The following is a 27,267-nucleotide window of genomic DNA, read 5'->3' on the forward strand; positions in this document are numbered from 1 at the left end:
TGTCAGCAAGGACTCTATAGCTTCCTGAATCTGTAAAGACTTGGTCGTATCCTGAGAAGGACTCGTGCAGAAAAACTGGTGGGGCGGTCTGTGCCGAAAAGACAGGGCGTACCCCTGGGAGACCACTTCTCGAACCCAGGCATCCGTGGTGGTATTGTGCCAGCACTGGGCAAATAGAAGAAGTCGGCCTCCCACTCTGGGGTCCCCCAGAGGGAGGCCCGTCCCTTCAGGCAGAAGGTTTATCTTCCTGCTTGGAAGAAGGGCGCCTGCTTCTTGGGCTTAGAAGCGGCCTTGGTCGTCGACTGCCTCGGGAAGGACTAACCTTTGGCCTTGCCCTGAACCCGAAAGGACCGAAAAGCAAAGCTCCGTACCTTGGTAGGAGCAGAAGCCGAAGGGAGGAAGGCTGATTTAGACTTAGCCAGAGTGTCCACAATTTTGTCCAAGTCTGGACCAAAAAGCAACTCCCCATTAAAAGGTAAGGCCTCCAGCCCCTTTTTGGAGTCAGCGTCAGCTCTCCAAGACCTCAGCCACAAGGACCGACGCGCCGACACAGCTGCAGCCGACACCCGAGAGGTTAGCAGGCTTGCATCTAACGATGCTTCCCCAATGTAGGAAGCCGCATCGCTCATTTGACCTATCAACGCTCTCTGGATCTCCGGAGCATCTTCCGGAAAGGTATCCTCCAAAGCATTGGCCCAGCTCTCGATGGCCTTAGCCACCCAAGAGATGGCCATGGACGGACGGGCCACCGCCCCCGAGAGAGAGTAGATAGACTTCAAACAAGTCTCCACCTTCCTGTCCGTGGGATCTTTCAGGGAGGAGATCGACGGCAAAGGCAGCGTAGCGCTTTTAATTAAGCGGGTAACGTGGGAATCCACCGCTGGAGGAGTTTCCCACTTCCTGCAATGAGCCTCCGGAAACGGATAGTTCGAAGCCAACCGCTTCTGCGGTTGGAACCTCTTGCTGGGCAACTGCCAGGCCCCTGCCATATGATCCGTCAATTGATCGGACAGGGGAAAAACCGTCAAAGCTACCTTGGCCTTTTTAAAATTTGGGTATTTTGACCTGGGGGCGGGCACATCCTCCTCAATGTGAAGGATGGCCCGCACCGCCCTAACCAATGCCGGCACATTAATGGAAGACTTAGCCTCCACCTCCTGGGCCCCGGCATCCGAGTCAGAGTCTTCATGGATCTCCCCGTCATCCGAAGACACGTCCGTGTCCGTGAACTGAGCCGCCATTGAAGCCGGAACGGAATGCTTGGACGCCCGTGGGGGCAAATCACTGTGCAACATATTGTGAAAAGCCGATGACGAAGCCGCCAGACTCTGAACAGAGCTGGAGAGGACGTCCACCCAAGGTGGGGGTACTGCCTGAGGATACCCCTGAAAAGGTACCATCGACTGCTGCAGCACCGTGGGGGATTGCACGTATACCGGCAAACCCGCATAAGGACCCACAGTCTGAGACCCGGGAGGAGACTGCACCAGACGAGTCACACCCGGGGAACGGGGCATGGTAGGCTGGGGCAACGCCCTAGAAGTGGCCGCAGTCGGGACCGCAAGTCGGTCCGCATTTGACGCCAGCACTTGCGTAATCATCGCCCACGGAGGATCCTGCGCCACCGGGGGTTTAGAGGGTCCAGGTACCAACTGGCACCGCCCGCACAGACCGTCCTGAGACAAATCTGCCCCGTCAACCCCTGCCGAACGGCGTCGGCAGGAAAACAACACAGGAGCCTCGGAGCGCTCATTCCCCTCATCAGACATGACACAAACTTTTTTGCAATAAAAGTGTCTCACCGAAACGAGGTGAGGCGTATAACGCCTACGCACTCCCAAGTATGCAACCCAAACAGCCCACAATATGGTACTGAGGAGCACACCGCAGTTTGTGACGGACCTCACAAATACGTAGATTTATATAAGTGAGGTTACACAGAAAGAACACCCCTCCCCCACGCACCTGCGGGCCGTAGGAGAAGGAAAGGGATAGGTAAAAAGCTGACAGTAAGTAGAAAATAAGCACAGACAGGCAGCACTAGCAATAGTCACATACCATGCAGAGAAGTTATACTCACTGCACCTTCCGCTACAATCAACCTCCCAGATTCAGTGTCTGGGAGGGCTATAGCGCTGCGAACACCGTCCTGATCAGGGGAGAGGTACACAGGGGGACTGGTCCACTGGAAGCCTGCCTGGGAGCTCTGCGATGCTGCCTGAGGAAGATGGCCGCCGGAGAGCTCTGAGGAGGAGTGGCCAGGAGATAACAGCCCAGCGACACCAGCACACATGAGAGAAGGCGCGCTGGGCTGAGGGGAGGAGCGCTGAAGCAGGGAAGGCTGCCTCCCCTGCTAGTATGAAACCCCCAGGGAAGCCGGTTCCCCGCCGGTCTTACACCCTGGAGGTCAGCAGACACGCGGGGTATGCCACATCGTGGGGGAGCCCGCCGCCGCTACTAGCGCCGCCGGTCTGTCCCCAGAGACCGGCGGCTACAAGACTGCATTATCCCCGCGCGCAGCCCTGACAGCGCTGCACGTGGCTTACCTGGCCCCTTCAGTCCGGCAGCAGTCCTTGGGAGGTCCCGGAGCCACGCTAGTACTGACTCCGGGGTCCCGCTGCGATCCCCGGATCAGTACCGGCGTCGCAGCGCCAGCAGGGCTGTTGGAGCGGCAGCGTAGACGTCCAGATGGACAGTCTGATGCTGCCGCTCTGAAGATAGTAAAAATAAAATAATAAAATATTCCTTTAAAAAAAATAAAGAATAAAGCTTAGGGGCCGCTTATGCAGCCCCACTGCGAAGGGTGACCCGACTCCGGCCGGGCACCAACTAAAACTGAGGTGCTGTGGCTCTGGGGCGGGGTATAGAGGAGGACGGACCCAAGTGCATCCTGGGAGCAGCAAAGCTTTAACTGCGTGGTGCCCGTGGATCCAGATCCAGCTATACCCCAAGGTCAACCCTGTGGACCCCCTATGGACCCTGAAGTAGAAATATGGCTTCCGCCCTTGCGTGCCGCTACGGACACTTTTTAACGCCAGATAAATAAAAGATAACTGCACTAAATTAAACACAGACGTAATGTAAATATATTTTTAATATAAACCTATTAATAAAACGTGTGCAAGATATATTACAGAATATACTATATCCAAACAACCACCCAGTTGGGGAACTCTGCCCCCTACTGGGCATCCCACAGCGCACAGGAGCCCCATAAACCTAACAGGCCACTCACAGCCTCTAACTCTGACATGCTGTATATGCAAGGGGGAAAAACGGGGGTCTCATCCCCCACAGGACACCCTAATGGATGGGGGCTCATGCCCAACCCCTGCTCTGGATTATGCGCTGACAGAGGGGGGCTCATCCTCGTGTCCTCAGCATGCGCTGTCTGAGGGGGGACAATGTCTGTCATGTACCCCGGTTGTGTCTCCAACTGCGGGGGGATAATTCCCACAATTTCACAAGCGAGCGAGACGGGGTCAGAGGGTTTTGCAACAATATTATCTCCATCACATAACACCTGAAATGCTGTCTCTGAGCTTAGTGCGGGGGTCCCAGCTTCCTGACTGATGCACAGCACCGTTATGGGGTCTCCGCCAGGACTGGAGGTCGCAGATACAGCAGAGGAGTAAAAGATGCAAGGGGACATAACCGGAGGAGGGGTCTCCAGACGGAAACAGCCGAACACCTGCAAGAAGCAGAGAAGTATATCAGATCACACTCACCTAGACATAAGGGAGCTATGAGCCTGTCCCTCCCCCTGCAGGGTGACACAGACAGAAGGGAGCTATGAGCCTGTCCCTCCCCCTGCAGGGTGACACAGACAGAAGGGAGCTATGAGCCTGTCCCTCCCCCTGCAGGGTGACACAGACAGAAGGGAGCTATGAGCCTGTCCCTCCCCCTTGCAGGGTGACACAGACAGAAGGGAGCTATGAGCCTGCCCCTCCCCCTGCAGGGTGACACAGACAAAAGGGAGCTATGAGCCTGTCCCTCCCCCTGCAGGGTAATACAGACAGAAGGGAGCTATGAGCCTGTCCCTCCCCCTGCAGGGTGACACAGACAGAAGGGAGCTATGAGCCTGTCCCTCCCCCTGCAGGGTGACACAGACAGAATGGAGCTATGAGCCTGTCCCTCCCCCTGCAGGGTGACACAGACAGAAGGGAGCTATGAGCCTGTCCCTCCCCCTGCAGGGTGACACAGACAGAAGGGAGCTATGAGCCTGTCCCTCCTCCTGCAGGGTGACACAGACAGAAGGGAGCTATGAGCCTGTCCCTCCCCCTGCAGGGTGACACAGACAGAAGGGAGCTATGAGCCTGTCCCTCCCCCTGCAGGGTGACACAGACAGAAGGGAGCTATGAGCCTGCCCCTCCCCCTGCAGGGTGACACAGACAAAAGGGAGCTATGAGCCTGTCCCTCCCCCTGCAGGGTAATACAGACAGAAGGGAGCTATGAGCCTGTCCCTCCCCCTGCAGGGTGACACAGACAGAAGGGAGCTATGAGCCTGTCCCTCCCCCTGCAGGGTGACACAGACAGAATGGAGCTATGAGCCTGTCCCTCCCCCTGCAGGGTGACACAGACAGAAGGGAGCTATGAGCCTGTCCCTCCCCCTGCAGGGTGACACAGACAGAAGGGAGCTATGAGTCTGTCCCTCCCCCTGCAGGGTGACACAGACAGAAGGGAGCTATGAGCCTGCCCCTCCCCCTGCAGGGTGACACAGACAGAAGGGAGCTATGAGCCTGTCCCTCCCCCTGCAGGGTGACACAGACAGAAGGGAGCTATGAACCTGTCCCTCCCCCTGCAGGGTGACACAGACAGAAGGGAGCTATGAGCCTGTCCCTCCCCCTGCAGGGTGACACAGACAGAAGGGAGCTATGAGCCTGTCCCTCCCCCTGCAGGGTGACACAGTGACACAGACAGAAGGGAGCTATGAGCCTGTCCCTCCCCCTGCAGGGTGACACATACAGATGGGAGCTATGAGCCTGTCCCTCCCCCTGCAGGGTGACACTTACATTTTGTGTTGCGGATGACAGACAGTTATACACCCGATGTCCGGCAGACAGTAATGGGTCAGTGTAGAAATATTCACCATTGTTTACAGAGAAACCTGATTGAGAAGAGGACACAGTGATTAGAGTCCAGCAGTGCAGTAACCCCTATAGAATATAGCGCCCCACTTATAAACAAATGAAAATACCACTAGAATTTACCAATACTTACCCGTCTGGCGGGGTCCTCCACTCACCTGCTGGCACCCTAACGCCTAACGGGCGCCTGGATAAAGCGCATGCACAGACGGACCGTTGCACATGTGCATGACAGGGGTCCCGGCAGTGCCTGTAAGGGCTTCGCTGAAGCAAGAAAGGCAACGGGTCTCCTTTGGGACCCAATGGCAGCGCCGGGTCTCAAAGATGGCGAGAGCGATGCTTGGCAAACAGCGATCTTATATTACTGCTGTTTGTTAAATCCAGAAACCCCTATAGCGAGCACTAAAGCGGTTATACTTCATTGTTATATGGGGGCCAGAAGCTCCTGTGAATAGGGACCGTACGGATTGTATGTACAGTATATAAACCTGTCTGTAGTTGTATAATGTACTTATGTAAATGAGACGGATGTTTTATCCCCGGAGTATGGCGCTAGGTGACCATGTAGTGCCATATACATCGGTGCTTGAAAGTTTGAGAACCTTTCAGAATTTTCTATATTTCGGCTGAAATTAGGCCTAAAACTACCTCAAAATCAAACAAATGAGTCAAAAAATACAGACGTGCTCATTATTTTTATCTGTGAGTGGCAAAAGTATGTGAACCTTTAGGCTTAGTAGACATTTTGAAGGTGAAATTAGAGTCAGATATTTTGAGTCTATGGGATGACAATCGGGTGTGAGTGTGCAACCTGTCTTTTTAAAAGAACAGGGATCTATCAAAGGGCGAGATGTACTAAGTATCGCTTCCGCAATGCGGTACATGCCGCCTCTGTTCGCAGTAGGTACCTAGAAATGCGATTTACATCGCAAAGGACAGCTCTCTCTATAATAAATGTCCTTTGCGATGCCCCCGTACAGAGGAGCTTCCAGGTTTAACACCCAGGGCATGCACAGAAGGACGCGGGCCGTGGGGGTTGATGGGAGGAATCCGATCGGATTCCTCTCAGGGTGAGCGTCCCGAAGCCCATAGGCTTCCAGTGGGTAACGACACCTGAAGGTGGTGTTACCTTTCCGGGATGAAGCTTTCGTACATCCCGGCCAAAGTCTGATGTTCACAACACATTTGTGGAAGTAGTGTATCATGCCACGGACAAAGGAGATTTCTGGGGACCTCAGAAGAAGAGTTATTGAGGTTCATCAGGCTGGAAAAGGTTACACAACCATCTATAAAGGGTTTGGACTCCACCAATCAGCAGTTAGATAGATTGTGTACAAATGGGGGAGAATTCCAGACCATTATTACCCTCCCCAGGAGAGGTCGGCCAACAAAGATCACGCCAAGAGCAAAGCGTCTAATAGTATGCAAGGTCACAAAGGAATCCAAGGTAACCTCTAAGCAACTGAAGGCCTTTCTCACATTAGCTAATGTTAATGAGTCCACCATCAGGAGGACACTGAACAACAATTGTGCTCATGGCAGGGCTGCAAGGAGAAAGCCGCTACTCTCCAGCACTGTCCCAACTGCTTCCCGTCCCCAGCACTGTCCCATCTGCTTCCCGTCCCCAGCACTGTCCCAACTGCTTCCCGCCCCCAGCACTGTCCCAACTGCTTCCCGCCCCCAGCACTGTCCCAACTGCTTCCCGTCCCCAGCACTGTCCCAACTGCTTCCCGTCCCCAGCACTGTCCCATCTGCTTCCAGCCCCCAGCACTGTCCCATCTGCTTCCCGCCCCCAGCACTGTCCCAACTGCTTCCCGCCCCCAGCACTGTCCCATCTGCTTCCCGCCCCCAGCACTGTCCCATCTGCTTCCCACCCCCCGCATCGTCCCATCTGCTTCCTGCCCCCAGCACTGTCCCAACTGCTTCCCACCCCCCGCATCGTCCCATCTGCTTCCGGCCCCCCGCACTGTCCCATCTGCTTCCCGCCCCCGGCACTGTCCCAACTGCTTCCTGCCCCCAGCACTGTCCCATTTGCTTCCTGCCCTCAGCACCTTCCCATCTGCTTCCTGCCCCCAGCACTGTCCCATCTGCTTCCCGCCCTCAGCACTGTCTCATCTGCTTCCCGCCCCCAGCACTGTCCCAACTGCTTCCTGCCCCCAGCACTGTCTCATCTGCTTCCAGCCCTCAGCACTGTCCTATCTGCTTCCCGCCCCCAGCACTGTCCCATCTGCTTCCCGCCGCCAGCACTGTCCCATCTGCTTCCCGCCCCCAGCACTGTCCCATCTGCTTCCCGCCCCCAGCACTGTCCCATCTGCTTCCCGCCCCCCGCATCGTCCCATCTGCTTCCCACCCCCCGCATCGTCCCATCTGCTTCCTGCCCCCCGCACTGTCCCAACTGCTTCCCACCCCCCGCATCGTCCCATCTGCTTCCCGCCCCCGGCACTGTCCCAACTGCTTCCCGCCCCCCGCACTGTCCCATCTGCTTCCCGCCCCCAGCACTGTCCCAACTGCTTCCCGCCCCCAGCACTGTCCCATCTGCTTCCCGCCCCCGGCACTGTCCCAACTGCTTCCCACCCCCCGCACTGTCCCATCTGCTTCCCACCCTCAGCACTGTCCCATCTGCTTCCCGCCCTCAGCACTGTCCCAACTGCTTCCCGCCCCCAGCACTGTCCCATCTGCTTCCCGTCCCCCGCACTGTCCCATCTGCTTCCCGCCCCCAGCACTGTCCAATCTGCATCCCGCCCCCAGCACCGTCCCATCTGCTTCCCTCTCCCAGCACCGTCCCATCTGCTTCCAGCCCCCAAAACCGTCCCAACTGCTTCCCGCCCCCAGCACCGTCCCAACTGCTTCCCGCCCTCAGCACCGTCCCATCTGCTTCCCGCCCCCAGCACCGTCCCATCTGCTTCCCGCCCCCAGCACTGTCCCATCTGCTTCCCGCCCCCAGCACTGTCCCATCTGCTTCCCGCCCCCAGCACTGTCCCATCTGCTTCCCGCCCCCCGCATCGTCCCATCTGCTTCCCACCCCCCGCATCGTCCCATCTGCTTCCTGCCCCCCGCACTGTCCCAACTGCTTCCCACCCCCCGCATCGTCCCATCTGCTTCCCGCCCCCAGCACCGTCCCATCTGCTTCCCGCCCCCAGCGCCGTCCCATCTGCTTCCCGCCCTCAGCGCTGTCCCAACTGCTCCCCGCTCTCAGCACTGTCCCAACTGCTTCCCGCCCCCCGCACTGTCCTATCTGCTTCCCGCCCCCAGCACTTTCCCATCTGCTTCCCGCCCTCAGCACTGTCCCATCTGCTTCCCGCCCCCAGCACCGTCCCATCTGTTTCCCGCCCCCAGCGCCGTCCCATCTGCTTCCCGCCCTCAGCGCCGTCCCAACTGCATCCCGCCCCCAGCACCATCCCATCTGCTTGCAGCCCCCCGCACTGTCCCATCTGCTTCCCGCCCCCGGCACTGTCCCAACTGCTTCCCACCCCCCGCACTGTCCCATCTGCTTCCCGCCCTCAGCACTGTCCCATCTGCTTCCCGCCCTCAGCACTGTCCCAACTGCTTCCCGCCCCCAGCACTGTCCCAACTGCTTCCCGCCCCCAGCACTGTCCCATCTGCTTCCCGCCCCCCGCACTGTCCCATCTGCTTCCCGCCCCCAGCACTGTCCCAACTGCTTCCCGCCCCCAGCACTGTCCCATCTGCTTCCCGTCCCCCGCACTGTCCCATCTGCTTCCCGCCCCCAGCACTGTCCCATCTGCTTCCCTCTCCCAGCACTGTCCCATCTGCTTCCAGCCCGCAAAACCGTCCCAACTGCTTCCCGCCCCCAGCACCGTCCCAACTGCTTCCCGCCCTCAGCACCGTCCCATCTGCTTCCCGCCCCCAGCACCGTCCCATCTGCTTCCCGCCCCCAGCACTGTCCCATCTGCTTCCCGCCCCCAGCACTGTCCCACCTGCTTCCCGCCCCCAGCACTGTCCCAACTGCTTCCCCCCCACGCACAGTCCCAACTGCTTCCCACCCCACGCACTGTCCCATCTGCTTCCCGCCCCCCGCACTGTCCCATCTGCTTCCCGCACCCAGCACCGTCCCATCTGCTTCCCGCCCTCAGCACCGTCCCATCTGCTTCCCGCCCCCAGCACCGTCCCATCTGCTTCCCTCCCTCAGCACTGTCCCAACTGCTCCCCGCTCTCAGCACTGTCCCAACTGCTTCCCGCCCTCAGCACTGTCCCAACTGCTTCCCGCCCCCCGCACTGTCCCATCAGCTTCCCGCCCACGGCACTGTCCCATCTGCTTCCCACCCCCCGCACTGTCCCATCTGCTTCCCACCCTCAGCACTGTCCCATCTGCTTCCCGCCCTCAGCACTGTCGCAACTGCTTCCCGCCCCCCGGACTGTCCCATCTGCTTCCCGCCCCCAGCACTTTCCCATCTGCTTCCCACCCTCAGCACTGTCCCATCTGCCTCCCGCCCTCAGCACTGTCCCAACTGCTTCCCGCCCCCAGCAATGTCCCATCTGCTTCCCGCCCAAGGAACTGTCCCAACTGCTTCACACCCCCGCACTGTCCCACCTGCTTCCCGCTCCCAGCACTGTCCCAACTGCTTCCCACCCCACGCACTGTCCCAACTGCATCCCACCCCACGCACTGTCCCATCTGCTTCCCGCCCCCCGCACTGTCCCATCTGCTTCCCGCCCCCAGCACCGTCCCAACTGCTTCCCGCCCTCAGCACCGTCCCATCTGCTTCCCGCCCCCAGCACCGTCCCATCTGCTTCCCGCCCCCAGCGCCGTCCCATCTGCTTCCCGCCCTCAGCGCTGTCCCAACTGCTCCCCGCTCTCAGCGCTGTCCCATCTGCTTCCCGCCCCCGGCACTGTCCCAACTGCTTCCCGCCCCCCGCACTGTCCCATCTGCTTCCCGCCCCCAGCACTGTCCCATCTGCTTCCCGTCCCCCGCACCGTCCCATCTGCTTCCCGCCCCCAGCACCGTCCCATCTGCATCCCGCCCCCAACACCGTCCCATCTGCTTCCCTCTCCCAGCACCGTCCCATCTGCTTCCAGCCCCCAAAACCGTCCCATCTGCTTCCAGCCCCCAAAACCGTCCCAACTGCTTCCCGCCCCCAGCACCGTCCCAACTGCTTCCCGCCCTCAGCACCGTCCCATCTGCTTCCCGCCCCCAGCACCGTCCCATCTGCTTCCCGCCCCCAGCACTGTCCCATCTGCTTCCCGCCCCCAGCACTGTCCCACCTGCTTCCCACCCCCAGCACTGTCCCAACTGCTTCCCACCCCACGCACTGTCCCAACTGCTTCCCACCCCACGCACTGTCCCATCTGCTTCCCGCCCCCCGCACTGTCCCATCTGCTTCACGCCCTCAGCACTGTCCCAACTGCTTCCCGCCCCCCGCACTGTCCCATCTGCTTCCCGCCCCCGCACCGTCCCAACTGCTTCCCGCCCCCCGCACCGTCCCATCTGCTTCCCGCACCCAGCACCGTCCCATCTGCTTCCCGCCCCCAGCACCGTCCCAACTGCTTCCCGACCTCAGCACTGTCCCAACTGCTCCCCGCTCTCAGCACTGTCCCAACTGCTTCCCGCCCTCAGCACTGTCCCAACTGCTTCCCGCCCCCCGCACTGTCCCATCTGCTTCCCGCCCCCGGCACTGTCCCAACTGCTTCCCACCCCCCGCACTGTCCCATCTGCTTCCCACCCTCAGCACTGTCCCATCTGCTTCCCGCCCTCAGCACTGTCCCAACTGCTTCCCGCCCCCCGCACTGTCCCATCTGCTTCCCGCCCCCAGCACTTTCCCATCTGCTTCCCGCCCTCAGCACCGTCCCATCTGCTTCCCGCCCCCAGCACCGTTCCATCTGCTTCCCACCCCCAGCGCCGTCCCATCTGCTTCCCGCCCTCAGCACCGTCCCATCTGCTTCCCACCCCCAGCACCGTCCCATCTGCTTCCCGCCCCCAGCACCGTTCCATCTGTTTCCCGCCCCCAGCGCCGTCACATCTGCTTCCCGCCCTCAGCGCCGTCCCAACTGCATCCCGCCCCCAGCACCATCCCATCTGCTTCCAGCCCCCCGCACTGTCCCATCTGCTTCCCGCCCCCGGCACTGTCCCAACTGCTTCCCACCCCCCGCACTGTCCCATCTGCTTCCCGCCCTCAGCACTGTCCCATCTGCTTCCCGCCCTCAGCACTGTCCCAACTGCTTCCCGCCCCCAGCACTGTCCCAACTGCTTCCCGCCCTCAGCACTGTCCCATCTGCTTCCCGCCCCCCGCACTGTCCCATCTGCTTCCCGCCCCCAGCACTGTCCCAACTGCTTCCCGCCCCCAGCACTGTCCCATCTGCTTCCCGTCCCCCGCACTGTCCCATCTGCTTCCCGCCCCCAGCACTGTCCCATCTGCTTCCCTCTCCCAGCACTGTCCCATCTGCTTCCAGCCCGCAAAACCGTCCCAACTGCTTCCCGCCCCCAGCACCGTCCCAACTGCTTCCCGCCCCCAGCACCGTCCCATCTGCTTCCCGCCCCCAGCACCGTCCCATCTGCTTCCCGCCCCCAGCACTGTCCCATCTGCTTCCCGCCCCCAGCACTGTCCCACCTGCTTCCCGCCCCCAGCACTGTCCCAACTGCTTCCCCCCCACGCACTGTCCCAACTGCTTCCCACCCCACGCACTGTCCCATCTGCTTCCCGCCCCCCGCACTGTCCCATCTGCTTCCCGCACCCAGCACCGTCCCATCTGCTTCCCGCCCTCAGCACCGTCCCATCTGCTTCCTGCCCCCAGCACCGTCCCATCTGCTTCCCTCCCTCAGCACTGTCCCAACTGCTCCCCGCTCTCAGCACTGTCCCATCTGCTTCCCGCCCCCGGCACTGTCCCAACTGCTTCCCGCCCCCCACACTGTCCCATCTGCTTCCCACCCCCCGCACTGTCCCATCTGCTTCCCGCCCCCAGCACCGTCCCATCTGCTTCCCGCCCCCAGCACCCGCCCCCAGCGCGTCACATCTGCTTCCCGCCCTCAGCACTGTCCCAACTGCTCCCCGCTCTCAGCACTGTCCCAACTGCTTCCCGCCCTCAGCACTGTCCCAACTGCTTCCCGCCCCCCGCACTGTCCCATCTGCTTCCCGCCCCCGGCACTGTCCCAACTGCTTCCCACCCCCCGCACTGTCCCATCTGCTCCCCACCCTCAGCACTGTCCCATCTGCTTCCCGCCCTCAGCACTGTCCCAACTGCTTCCCGCCCCCCGCACTGTCCCATCTGCTTCCCGCCCTCAGCACTGTCCCATCTGCTTCCCGCCCTCAGCACTGTCCCATCTGCTTCCCGCCCCCAGCACTTTCCCATCTGCTTCCCGCCCTCAGCACTATCCCATCTGCTTCCCGCCCCCAGCACCGTTCCATCTGTTTCCCGCCCCCAGCGCCGTCCCATCTGCTTCCCGCCCTCAGCGCCGTCCCAACTGCTTCTCGCCCCCAGCACCATCCCATCTGCTTCCCGCCCCCCGCACTGTCCCATCTGCTTCCCGCCCCCGGCACTGTCCCAACTGCTTCCCGCCCTCAGCACTGTCCCATCTGCTTCCCGCCCTCAGCACTGTCCCATCTGCTTCCCGCCCTCAGCACTGTCCCAACTGCTTCCCGCCCCCAGCACTGTCCCAACTGCTTCCCGCCCCCAGCGCTGTCCCATCTGCTTCCCGCCCCCCGCACTGTCCCATCTGCTTCCCGCCCTCAGCACTGTCCCAACTGCTTCCCGCCCCCCGCACTGTCCCAGCTGCTTCCCGCCCCCGGCACTGTCCCAACTGCTTCCCACCCCCCGCACTGTCCCATCTGCTTCCCGCCCCCGGCACTGTCCCAACTGCTTCCTGCCCCCCACACTGTCCCATCTGCTTCCCGCCCCCAGCACCGTCCCATCTGCTTCCCGCCCCCAGCACCGTCCCATCTGCTTCCCGCCCCCAGCGCCGTCCCATCTGCTTCCCGCCCTCAGCACTGTCCCAACTGCTTCCCGCCCCCCGCACTGTCCCATCTGCTTCCCGCCCCCAGCACTGTCCCATCTGCTTCCTGCCCCCAGCACTGTCCCATCTGCTTCCTGCCCTCAGCACTGTCCCATCTGCTTCCCGCCCCCAGCACTGTCCCATCTGCTTCCCGCCCTCAGCACTGTCCCAACTGCTTCCCGCCCCCCGCACTGTCCCATCTGCTTCCCGCCCCCAGCACTGTCCCACCTGCTTCCTGCCCCCAGCACTGTCCCATCTGCTTCCCGTCCCTAGCACTGTCCCATCTGCTTCCTGCCCTCAGCACTGTCCCATCTGCTTCCCGCCCCCAGCACTGTCCCATCTGCTTCCTGCCCTCAGCACTGTCCCAACTGCTTCCTGCCCTCACCACCCATAATATGTGATGGGACCTAGAAAGTGGAGAAGGACCCCCATTTTTTAAAGTGAGGGGTCCCCGGAACCACACATTAATTTGCTCAGCGCGATCACTGACGTAATTATATAGTATCTCATTATCACAGAATAAGCATTATATCCGCTCAATAAGCACTGACCGTCCTGCCTCCTCCTCTGCATATCCGGAGTCTCTGATGCCTGAAGTATCGACACCGCAGCGTAGTAAGCCTCAAACGTGGGGTGATATAATGTCCTTGTGGCGAGGACGTTTTCCACTACGATGTAAAGAAGAGGCCCTTATTACAACCGTGTACTATTATATGGCAGCAAGAAGCAGGCAACGTTACCAACACTTACCCGAGGTTGTAGAATTGGGAGCTGACGGGCCGCATTGTCCCTGCCACTCGTCCTCATCCGCAGACCTGAGAGGGGAAGGAGGAGGCAGAAGTGACACCGGCGCAGAGGGCGTATTTATTTAACCGTAGGGAATGACAACCAATGGGGGAGGTAATGGCGCCGCGCCTCTCTATGAAGCCACTTCCGTCTCACCTGACACTCCAGTCATCAGAGGAATCTCCTTCATCCTTCTCCGAGTCACAGTCCAGCTGGTCCAAGCACAGCATCTGCAACCCAAACAGCCATCAGGAAACAGACAGACCGATGCTGCCTCCATTTTACTGCAGCTTCCGCAGGCTTCTATTGGGGCTTAGAAGGCTGTCGTATTTACGGACAAATCGCGACCATCCGAAGCATTTGCATTTTAGTTGGATGGTATTGAACAGGCGCTCATTATTTAGCAGCGCTCCTCTCTGTGACTGTGAGAGTAATGTCCCTATCTGTATGTCACCATACTTATATCCTCATTATTTAGCAGCGCTCCTCTCTGTGACTGTGAGAGTAATGTCCCTATCTGTATGTCACCATATTTATATCCTCATTATTTAGCAGCGCTCCTCTATGTGACTGTAAGAGTAATGTCCCTATCTGTATGTCACCATATTTATATCCTCATTATTTAGCAGCGCTCCTCTATGTGACTGTGAGAGTAATGTCCCTATCTGTATGTCACCATACTTATATCCTCATTATTTAGCAGCGCTCCTCTCTGTGACTGTGAGAGTAATGTCCCTATCTGTATGTCACCATATTTATATCCTCATTATTTAGCAGCGCTCCTCTATGTGACTGTAAGAGTAATGTCCCTATCTGTATGTCACCATATTTATATCCTCATTATTTAGCAGCGCTCCTCTATGTGACTGTGAGAGTAATGTCCCTATCTGTATGTCACCATATTTATATCCTCATTATTTAGCAGTGCTCCTCTATGTGACTGTGAGAGTAATGTCCCTATCTGTATGTCACCATATTTATATCCTCATTATTTAGCTGCGCTCCTCTCTGTGACTGTGAGAGTAATGTCCCTATCTGTATGTCACCATATTTATATCCTCATTATTTAGCGGCGCTCCTCTATGTGACTGTCAGAGTAATGTCCCTATCTGTATGTCACCATATTTATATCCTCATTATTTAGCGGCGCTCCTCTCTGTGACTGTGAGAGTAATGTCCCTATCTGTATGTCACCATATTTATATCCTCATTATTTAGCAGTGCTCCTCTCTGTGACTGTGAGAGCAAGGTCCCTATCTGTATGTCACCATATTTATATCCTCATTATTTAGCTGCGCTCCTCTATGTGACTGTGAGAGTAATGTCCCTATCTGTATGTCACCATATTTATATCCTCATTATTTAGCAGCGCTCCTCTATGTGACTGTGAGAGTAATGTCCCTATCTGTATGTCACCATATTTATATCCTCATTATTTAGCAGCGCTCCTCTATGTGACTGTGAGAGTAATGTCCCTATCTGTATGTCACCATATTTATATCCTCATTATTTAGCAGCGCTCCTCTCTGTGACGGTGAGAGCAATGTCCCTATCTGTATGTCACCATATTTATATCCTCATTATATAGCAGCGCTCCTCTCTGTGACTGTGAGAGCAATGTCCCTATCTGTATGTCACCATATTTATATCCTCATTATTTAGCGGCGCTCCTCTCTGTGACTGTGAGAGTAATGTCCCTATCTGTATGTCACCATATTTATATCCTCATTATTTAGCGGCGCTCCTCTCTGTGACTGTGAGAGCAATGTCCCTATCTGTGTGTCACCATATTTATATCCTCATTATTTAGCGGCGCTCCTCTCTGTGACTGTGAGAGTAATGTCCCTATCTGTATGTCACCATATTTCTATCCTCATTATTTAGCGGCGCTCCTCTATGTGACTGTGAGAGTAATGTCCTTATCTGTATGTCACCATATTTATATCCTCATTATTTAGCAGCGCTCCTCTCGGTGACTGTGAGAGTAATGTCCCTATCTGTATGTCACCATATTTATATCCTCATTATTTAGCGGCGCTCCTCTCTGTGACTGTGAGAGTAATGTCCCTATCTGTATGTCACCATATTTATATCCTCATTATTTAGCAGTGCTCCTCTCTGTGACTGTGCGAGTAATGTCCCTATCTGTATGTCACCATATTTATATCATTATTTAGCAGCGCTCCTCTCAGTGACTGTGAGAGTAATGTCCCTATCTGTATGTCCCCATATATATATCCTCATTATTTAGTGGCGCTCCTCTCTGTGACTGTGAGAGTAATGTCCCTATCTGTATGTCACCATATTTATATCCTCATTATTTAGCGGCGCTCCTCTATGTGACTGTGAGAGTAATGTCCCATCTGTATGTCACCATATTTATATCCTCATTATTTAGCAGCGCTCCTCTCTGTGACTGTGACAGTAATGTCCCTATCTGTATGTCACCATATTTATATCCTCATTATTTAGCAGTGCTCCTCTATGTGACTGTGAGAGTAATGTCCCTATCTGTATGTCACCATATTTATATCCTCATTATTTAGCAGCGCTCCTCTCTGTGACTGTGAGAGTAATGTCCCTATCTTTATGTCACCATATTTATATCCTCATTATTTAGCAGTGCTCCTCTATATGACTGTGAGAGTAATGTCCATATCTGTATGTCACCATATTATATTCTCATTATTTAGCAGCGCTCCTCTATGTGACTGTGAGAGTAATGTCCCTATCTGTATGTCACCATATTTATATCCTCATTATTTAGCAGTGCTCCTCTCTGTGACTGTGAGAGTAATGTTACTATCTTTATGTCACCATATTTATATACTCATTATTTAGCAGTGCTCCTCTATGTGACTGTGAGAGTAATGTCCCTATCTGTATGTCACCATATTATATTCTCATTATTTAGCAGCGCTCCTCTATGTGACTGTGAGAGTAATGTCCCTATCTGTATGTCACCATATTTATATCCTCATTATTTAGCGGCGCTCCTCTCTGTGACTGTGAGAGTAATGTCCATATCTGTATGTCACCATATTTAGATCCTCATTATATAGCGGCGCTCCTCTCAGTGACTGTGAGAGTAATGTCCCTATCTGTATGTCACCATATTTATATCCTCATTATTTAGCGGCGCTCCTCTCAGTGACTGTGACAGTAATGTCCCTATCTGTATGTCACCATATTTATATCCTCATTATTTAGCGGCGCTCCTCTCTGTGACTGTGAGAGTAATGTCCCTATCTGTAAGTCACCATATTTATATCCTCATTATTTAGCGGCGCTCCTCTCTGTGACTGTGAGAGTAATGTCCCTATCTGTAAGTCACCATATTTATATCCTCATTATTTAGCGGCGCTCCTCTATGTGACTGTGAGAGAAATGTCCTTATCTGTATGTCACCATATTTATATCCTCATTATTTAGCAGTGCTCCTCTCTGTGACTGTGAGAGTAATGTCCCTATCTGTATGTCACCATATTTATATCCTCATTAATTAGCAGCGCTCCTCTATGTTACTGTGACAGTAATGTCCCTATCTGTATGTCACCATATTTATATCCTCATTATTTAGCAGCGCTCCTCTGTGTGACTGTGACAGTAATGTCCCTATCTGTATGTCACCATATTTATATCCTCATTATTTAGCAGCGCTCCTCTATGTGACTGTGAGAGCAATGTCCCTATCTGTATGTCACCATATTTATATCCTCATTATTTAGCAGCGCTCCTCTCTGTGACTGTGAGAGCAATGTCCCTATCTTTCTGTCACCATATTTATATCCTCATTATTTAGCAGCGCTCCTCTCTGTGACTGTGAGAGTAATGTCCCTATCTGTATGTCACCATATTTATATCCTCATTATTTTGCGGCGCTTCTCTCTGTGACTGTGAGAGTAATGTCCCTATCTGTATGTCCCCATATTTATATCCTCATTATTTAGCGGCGCTCCGCTCTGTGACTGTAAGAGTAATGTCCCTATCTGTATGTCACCATATTTATATCCTCATTATTTAGCAGCGCTCCTCTATGTGACTGTGAGAGTAAGGTCCCCATATTTCTATCCTCATTATATAGCAGCGCTCCTCTCTGTGACTGTGAGAGTAATGTCCCTATCTGTATGTCACCATATTTATATCCTCATTATTTAGCGGCGCTCATCTCTGTGACTGTGAGAGTAATGTCCCTATCTGTATGTCACCATATTTATATCCTCATTATTTAGCGGCGCTCCTCTATGTGACTGTGAGAGTAATGTCCCCATATTTATATCCTCATTATTTAGCAGCGCTCCTCTCTGTGACTGTGAGAGTAATGTCCCTATCTGTATGTCACCATATTTATATCCTCATTATTTAGCAGCGCTCCTCTCAGTGACTGTGAGAGTAATGTCCCTATCTGTATGTCACCATACTTATATCCTCATTATTTAGCAGCGCTCCTCTCTGTGACTGTGAGAGTAATGTCCCTATCTGTATGTCACCATATTTATATCCTCATTATTTAGCAGCGCTCCTCTCAGTGACTGTGAGAGTAATGTCCCTATCTGTATGTCACCATACTTATATCCTCATTATTTAGCAGCGCTCCTCTATGTGACTGTGAGAGTAATGTCCCTATCTGTATGTCACCATATTTATATCCTCATTATTTAGCAGCGCTCCTCTATGTGACTGTGAGAGTAATGTTCCTATCTGTATGTCACCATATTTATATCCTCATTATTTAGCAGCGCTCCTCTCTGTGACTGTGACAGTAATGTCCCTATCTGTATGTCACCATACTTATATCCTCATTATTTAGCAGCGCTCCTCTATGTGACTGTGAGAGTAATGTCCCTATCTGTATGTCACCATATTTATATCCTCATTATTTAGCGGCGCTCCTCTATGTGACTGTGAGAGTAATGTCCCATCTGTATGTCACCATATTTATATCCTCATTATTTAGCAGCGCTCCTCTCTGTGACAGTAATGTCCCTATCTGTATGTCACCATATTTATATCCTCATTATTTAGCAGTGCTCCTCTATGTGACTGTGAGAGTAATGTCCCTATCTGTATGTCACCATATTTATATCCTCATTATTTAGCAGCGCTACTCTCTGTGACTGTGAGAGTAATGTCCCTATCTTTATGTCACCATATTTATATCCTCATTATTTAGCAGTGCTCCTCTATATGACTGTGAGAGTAATGTCCATATCTGTATGTCACCATATTATATTCTCATTATTTAGCAGCGCTCCTCTATGTGACTGTGAGAGTAATGTCCCTATCTGTATGTCACCATATTTATATCCTCATTATTTAGCAGTGCTCCTCTCTGTGACTGTGAGAGTAATGTCCCTATCTTTATGTCACCATATTTATATCCTCATTATTTAGCAGTGCTCCTCTATGTGACTGTGAGAGTAATGTCCCTATCTGTATGTCACCATATTATATTCTCATTATTTAGCAGCGCTCCTCTATGTGACTGTGAGAGTAATGTCCCTATCTGTATGTCACCATATTTATATCCTCATTATTTAGCGGCGCTCCTCTCTGTGACTGTGAGAGTAATGTCCATATCTGTATGTCACCATATTTAGATCCTCATTATATAGCGGCGCTCCTCTCAGTGACTGTGAGAGTAATGTCCCTATCTGTATGTCACCATATTTATATCCTCATTATTTAGCGGCGCTCCTCTCAGTGACTGTGACAGTAATGTCCCTATCTGTATGTCACCATATTTATATCCTCATTATTTAGCGGCGCTCCTCTCTGTGACTGTGAGAGTAATGTCCCTATCTGTAAGTCACCATATTTATATCCTTATTATTTAGCGGCGCTCCTCTCTGTGACTGTGAGAGTAATGTCCCTATCTGTAAGTCACCATATTTATATCCTCATTATTTAGCGGCGCTCCTCTATGTGACTGTGAGAGAAATGTCCTTATCTGTATGTCACCATATTTATATCCTCATTATTTAGCAGTGCTCCTCTCTGTGACTGTGAGAGTAATGTCCCTATCTGTATGTCACCATATTTATATCCTCATTAATTAGCAGCGCTCCTCTATGTGACTGTGAGAGTAATGTCCCTATCTGTATGTCACCATATTTATATCCTCATTATTTAGCAGCGCTCCTCTATGTTACTGTGACAGTAATGTCCCTATCTGTATGTCACCATATTTATATCCTCATTATTTAGCAGCGCTCCTCTGTGTGACTGTGACAGTAATGTCCCTATCTGTATGTCACCATATTTATATCCTCATTATTTAGCAGCGCTCCTCTATGTGACTGTGAGAGCAATGTCCCTATCTGTATGTCACCATATTTATATCCTCATTATTTAGCAGCGCTCCTCTCTGTGACTGTGAGAGCAATGTCCCTATCTGTATGTCACCATATTTATATCCTCATTATTTAGCAGTGTTCCTCTCAGTGACTGTGAGAGTAATGTCCCTATCTGTATGTCACCATATTTATATCCTCATTATTTAGCAGCGCTCCTCTCAGTGACTGTGAGAGTAATGTTCCTATCTGTATGTCACCATATTTATATCCTCATTATTTAGCAGTGCTCCTCTCAGTGACTGTGAAAGTAATGTCCCTATCTGTATGTCACCATATTTATAGCCTCATTATTTAGCAGCGCTCCTCTCTGTGACTGTGAGAGCAATGTCCCTATCTGTATGTCACCATATTTATATCCTCATTATTTAGCAGTGCTCCTCTATGTGACTGTGAGAGTAATGTCCCTATCTGTATGTCACCATATTTATATCCTCATTATTTAGCGGCGCTCCTTTCTGTGACTGTGAGAGTAATGTCCCTATCTGTATGTCACCATATTTATATCCTCATTATTTAGCGGCGCTCCTCTATGTGACTGTGAGAGTAATGTCCCTATCTGTATGTCACCATATTTATATCCTCATTAATTAGCGGCGCTCCTCTATGTGACTGTGAGAGTAATGTCCCTATCTGTATGTCACCATATTTATATACTCATTATTTAGCAGCGCTCCTCTCTGTGACTGTGAGAGTAATGTCCCTATCTGTATGTCCCCATATTTATATCCTCATTATTTAGCAGCGCTCCTCTATGTGACTGTGAGAGTAATGTCCGTATCTGTATGTCACCATATTATATTCTCATTATTTAGCGGCGCTCCTCTATGTGACTGTGAGAGTAATGTCCCTATCTGTATGTCACCATATTTATATCCTCATTATTTAGCGGCGCTCCTCTCTGTGACTGTGAGAGTAATGTCCCTATCTGTATGTCACCATATTTAGATCCTCATTATATAGCGGCGCTCTTCTCAGTGACTGTGAGAGTAATGTCCCTATCTGTATGTCACCATATTTATATCCTCATTATTTAGCGGCGCTCCTCACAGTGACTGTGAGAGTAATGTCCCTATCTGTATGTCACCATATTTATATCCTCATTATTTAGCGGCGCTCCTCTCTGTGACTGTGAGAGTAATGTCCCTATCTGTAAGTCACCATATTTATATCCTCATTATTTAGCGGCGCTCCTCTCTGTGACAGTGAGAGTAATGTCCCTATCTGTATGTCACCATATTTATATCCTCATTATTTAGCAGTGCTCCTCTCTGTGACTGTGAGAGCAATGTCCCAATCTGTATGTCACCATATTTATATCCTCATTATTTAGCAGCGCTCCTCTCTGTGACCGTGAGAGCAATGTCCCTATCTTTATGTCACCATATTTATATCCTCATTATTTAGCAGCGCTCCTCTCTGTGACTGTGAGAGTAATGTCCCTATCTGTATGTCCCCATATTTATATCCTCATTATTTAGCGGCGCTCCGCTCTGTGACTGTGAGAGTAATGTCCCTATCTGTATGTCACCATATTTATATCCTCATTATTTAGCGGCGCTCCTCTATGTGACTGTGAGAGCAATGTCCCCATATTTATATCCTCATTATTTAGCAGTGCTCCTCTCTGTGACTGTGAGAGTAATGTCCCTATCTGTATGTCATCATATTTATATCCTCATTATTTAGCGGCGCTCCTCTCTGTGACAGTGAGAGTAATGTCCCTATCTGTATGTCACCATATTTATATCCTCATTATTTAGCAGTGCTCCTCTCTGTGACTGTGAGAGCAATGTCCCAATCTGTATGTCCCCATATTTATATCCTCATTATTTAGCAGTGCTCCTCTCTGTGACTGTGAGAGTAATGTCCCTATCTGTATGTCACCATATTTATATCCTCATTATTTAGCGGCGCTCCTCTCTGTGACAGTGAGAGTAATGTCCCTATCTGTATGTCACCATATTTATATCCTCATTATTTAGCAGTGCTCCTCTCTGTGACCGTGAGAGCAATGTCCCTATCTTTATGTCACCATATTTATATCCTCATTATTTAGCAGCGCTCCTCTCTGTGACTGTGAGAGTAATGTCCCTATCTGTATGTCCCCATATTTATATCCTCATTATTTAGCGGCGCTCCGCTCTGTGACTGTGAGAGTAATGTCCCTATCTGTATGTCACCATATTTATATCCTCATTATTTAGCGGCGCTCCTCTATGTGACTGTGAGAGCAATGTCCCCATATTTATATCCTCATTATTTAGCAGTGCTCCTCTCTGTGACTGTGAGAGTAATGTCCCTATCTGTATGTCACCATATTTATATCCTCATTATTTAGCAGCGCTCCTCTCAGTGACTGTGAGAGTAATGTCCCTATCTGTATGTCACCATATTTATATCCTCATTATTTAGCAGCGCTCCTCTCTGTGACTGTGACAGTAATGTCCCTATCTGTATGTCACCATATTTATATCCTCATTATTTAGCAGCGCTCCTCTCTGTGACTGTGAGAGCAATGTCCCTATCTGTATGTCACTATATTTATATCCTCATTATTTAGCAGCGCTCCTCTATGTGACTGTGACAGTAATGTCCCTATCTGTATGTCACCATATTTATATCCTCATTATTTAGCAGTGCTCCTCTCAGTGACTGTGAGAGTAATGTCCCTATCTGTATGTCACCATATTTATATCCTCATTACTTAGCAGCGCTCCTCTCAGTGACTGTGAGAGTAATGTCCCTATCTGTATGTCACCATATTTATAGCCTCCTTATTTAGCAGTGCTCCTCTCAGTGACTGTGAGAGTAATGTCCCTATCTGTATGTCACCATATTTATATCCTCATTATTTAGCAGTGCTCCTCTCAGTGACTGTGAAAGTAATGTCCCTATCTTTATGTCACCATATTTATAGCCTCCTTATTTAGCAGCGCTCCTCTCTGTGACTGTGAGAGCAATGTCCCTATCTGTATGTCACCATATTTATATCCTCATTATTTAGCAGTGCTCCTCTATGTGACTGTGAGAGTAATGTTCCTATCTGTATGTCACCATATTTATATCCTCATTATTTAGCGGCGCTCCTCTCTGTGACTGTGAGAGTAATGTCCCTATCTGTATGTCACCATATTTATATCCTCATTATTTAGCAGCTCTCCTCTCTGTGACTGTGACAGTAATGTCCCTATCTGTATGTCACCATATTTATATCCTCATTATTTAGTGGCGCTCCTCTATGTGACTGTGAGAGTAATGTCCCCATATTTATATCCTCATTATTTAGCAGCGCTCCTCTCAGTGACTGTGAGAGTAATATCCCTATCTGTATGTCACCATATTTATATCCTCATTATTTAGCAGCGCTCCTCTCTGTGACTGTGAGAGTAATGTCCCTATCTGTATGTCCCCATATTTATATCCTCATTATTTAGCAGCGCTCCTCTATGTGACTGTGAGAGTAATGTCCGTATCTGTATGTCACCATATTATATTCTCATTATTTAGCGGCGCTCCTCTATGTGACTGTGAGAGTAATGTCCCTATCTGTATGTCACCATATTTATATCCTCATTATTTAGCGGCGCTCCTCTCTGTGACTGTGAGAGTAATGTCCCTATCTGTATGTCACCATATTTAGATCCTCATTATATAGCGGCGCTCTTCTCAGTGACTGTGAGAGTAATGTCCCTATCTGTATGTCACCATATTTATATCCTCATTATTTAGCGGCGCTCCTCACAGTGACTGTGAGAGTAATGTCCCTATCTGTATGTCACCATATTTATATCCTCATTATTTAGCGGCGCTCCTCTCTGTGACTGTGAGAGTAATGTCCCTATCTGTAAGTCACCATATTTATATCCTCATTATTTAGCGGCGCTCCTCTCTGTGACAGTGAGAGTAATGTCCCTATCTGTATGTCACCATATTTATATCCTCATTATTTAGCAGTGCTCCTCTCTGTGACTGTGAGAGCAATGTCCCAATCTGTATGTCACCATATTTATATCCTCATTATTTAGCAGCGCTCCTCTCTGTGACCGTGAGAGCAATGTCCCTATCTTTATGTCACCATATTTATATCCTCATTATTTAGCAGCGCTCCTCTCTGTGACTGTGAGAGTAATGTCCCTATCTGTATGTCCCCATATTTATATCCTCATTATTTAGCGGCGCTCCGCTCTGTGACTGTGAGAGTAATGTCCCTATCTGTATGTCACCATATTTATATCCTCATTATTTAGCGGCGCTCCTCTATGTGACTGTGAGAGCAATGTCCCCATATTTATATCCTCATTATTTAGCAGTGCTCCTCTCTGTGACTGTGAGAGTAATGTCCCTATCTGTATGTCACCATATTTATATCCTCATTATTTAGCGGCGCTCCTCTCTGTGACAGTGAGAGTAATGTCCCTATCTGTATGTCACCATATTTATATCCTCATTATTTAGCAGTGCTCCTCTCTGTGACTGTGAGAGCAATGTCCCAATCTGTATGTCCCCATATTTATATCCTCATTATTTAGCAGTGCTCCTCTCTGTGACTGTGAGAGTAATGTCCCTATCTGTATGTCACCATATTTATATCCTCATTATTTAGCGGCGCTCCTCTCTGTGACAGTGAGAGTAATGTCCCTATCTGTATGTCACCATATTTATATCCTCATTATTTAGCAGTGCTCCTCTCTGTGACCGTGAGAGCAATGTCCCTATCTTTATGTCACCATATTTATATCCTCATTATTTAGCAGCGCTCCTCTCTGTGACTGTGAGAGTAATGTCCCTATCTGTATGTCCCCATATTTATATCCTCATTATTTAGCGGCGCTCCGCTCTGTGACTGTGAGAGTAATGTCCCTATCTGTATGTCACCATATTTATATCCTCATTATTTAGCGGCGCTCCTCTATGTGACTGTGAGAGCAATGTCCCCATATTTATATCCTCATTATTTAGCAGTGCTCCTCTCTGTGACTGTGAGAGTAATGTCCCTATCTGTATGTCACCATATTTATATCCTCATTATTTAGCAGCGCTCCTCTCAGTGACTGTGAGAGTAATGTCCCTATCTGTATGTCACCATATTTATATCCTCATTATTTAGCAGCGCTCCTCTCTGTGACTGTGACAGTAATGTCCCTATCTGTATGTCACCATATTTATATCCTCATTATTTAGCAGCGCTCCTCTCTGTGACTGTGAGAGCAATGTCCCTATCTGTATGTCACTATATTTATATCCTCATTATTTAGCAGCGCTCCTCTATGTGACTGTGACAGTAATGTCCCTATCTGTATGTCACCATATTTATATCCTCATTATTTAGCAGTGCTCCTCTCAGTGACTGTGAGAGTAATGTCCCTATCTGTATGTCACCATATTTATATCCTCATTACTTAGCAGCGCTCCTCTCAGTGACTGTGAGAGTAATGTCCCTATCTGTATGTCACCATATTTATAGCCTCCTTATTTAGCAGTGCTCCTCTCAGTGACTGTGAGAGTAATGTCCCTATCTGTATGTCACCATATTTATATCCTCATTATTTAGCAGTGCTCCTCTCAGTGACTGTGAAAGTAATGTCCCTATCTTTATGTCACCATATTTATAGCCTCCTTATTTAGCAGCGCTCCTCTCTGTGACTGTGAGAGCAATGTCCCTATCTGTATGTCACCATATTTATATCCTCATTATTTAGCAGTGCTCCTCTATGTGACTGTGAGAGTAATGTTCCTATCTGTATGTCACCATATTTATATCCTCATTATTTAGCGGCGCTCCTCTCTGTGACTGTGAGAGTAATGTCCCTATCTGTATGTCACCATATTTATATCCTCATTATTTAGCAGCTCTCCTCTCTGTGACTGTGACAGTAATGTCCCTATCTGTATGTCACCATATTTATATCCTCATTATTTAGTGGCGCTCCTCTATGTGACTGTGAGAGTAATGTCCCCATATTTATATCCTCATTATTTAGCAGCGCTCCTCTCAGTGACTGTGAGAGTAATATCCCTATCTGTATGTCACCATATTTATATCCTCATTATTTAGCAGCGCTCCTCTCTGTGACTGTGACAGTAATGTCCCTATCTGTATGTCACCATATTTATATCCTCATTATTTAGCAGTGCTCCTCTCAGTGACTGTGAGAGTAATGTCCCTATCTGTATGTCACCATATTTATATCCTCATTACTTAGCAGCGCTCCTCTCAGTGACTGTGAGAGTAATGTCCCTATCTGTATGTCACCATATTTATAGCCTCCTTATTTAGCAGTGCTCCTCTCAGTGACTGTGAGAGTAATGTCCCTATCTGTATGTCACCATATTTATATCCTCATTATTTAGCAGTGCTCCTCTCAGTGACTGTGAAAGTAATGTCCCTATCTGTATGTCACCATATTTATAGCCTCCTTATTTAGCAGCGCTCCTCTCTGTGACTGTGAGAGCAATGTCCCTATCTGTATGTCACCATATTTATATCCTCATTATTTAGCAGTGCTCCTCTATGTGACTGTGAGAGTAATGTTCCTATCTGTATGTCACCATATTTATATCCTCATTATTTAGCGGCGCTCCTCTCTGTGACTGTGAGAGTAATGTCCCTATCTGTATGTCACCATATTTATATCCTCATTATTTAGCAGCTCTCCTCTCTGTGACTGTGACAGTAATGTCCCTATCTGTATGTCACCATATTTATATCCTCATTATTTAGTGGCGCTCCTCTATGTGACTGTGAGAGTAATGTCCCCATATTTATATCCTCATTATTTAGCAGCGCTCCTCTCTGTGACTGTGAGAGTAATGTCCCTATCTGTATGTCACCATATTTATATCCTCATTATTTAGCAGCGCTCCTCTCAGTGACAGTGAGAGTAATGTCCCTATCTGTATGTCACCATACTTATATCCTCATTATTTAGCAGCTCTCCTCTATGTGACTGTGAGAGTAATGTCCCTATCTGTATGTCACCATATTTATATCCTCATTATTTAGCAGCTCTCCTCTCTGTGACTGTGACAGTAATGTCCCTATCTGTATGTCACCATATTTATATCCTCATTATTTAGTGGCGCTCCTCTATGTGA

At 50.8% G+C, this 27,267-nt stretch overlaps 1 protein-coding gene across 1 annotated transcript in view; it reads right to left on the reverse strand.

Annotated features, from left to right (window-relative positions):
* Positions 1 to 3,495: 3,495 nt before the first annotated feature.
* The window catches only part of SAP25 (Sin3A associated protein 25), a 181,763-nt gene continuing 157,991 nt past the window's right edge, over positions 3,496 to 27,267 (reverse strand). Inside the window, 6 exon segments of the mRNA XM_088465673.1 lie at positions 3,496 to 3,615; positions 3,617 to 3,691; positions 5,013 to 5,107; positions 13,582 to 13,698; positions 13,781 to 13,845; positions 13,973 to 14,046. Coding sequence (XP_088321799.1) covers positions 3,586 to 3,615; positions 3,617 to 3,691; positions 5,013 to 5,107; positions 13,582 to 13,698; positions 13,781 to 13,845; positions 13,973 to 14,046 — 456 coding nt within the window. The 3' untranslated portion in view covers positions 3,496 to 3,585.

The sequence above is a fragment of the Taudactylus pleione genome, unplaced genomic scaffold (assembly GCF_031769625.1).
Source record: "Taudactylus pleione unplaced genomic scaffold, aTauple2 ptg002130l, whole genome shotgun sequence".
Classification (NCBI taxonomy): domain Eukaryota; kingdom Metazoa; phylum Chordata; class Amphibia; order Anura; family Myobatrachidae; genus Taudactylus; species Taudactylus pleione.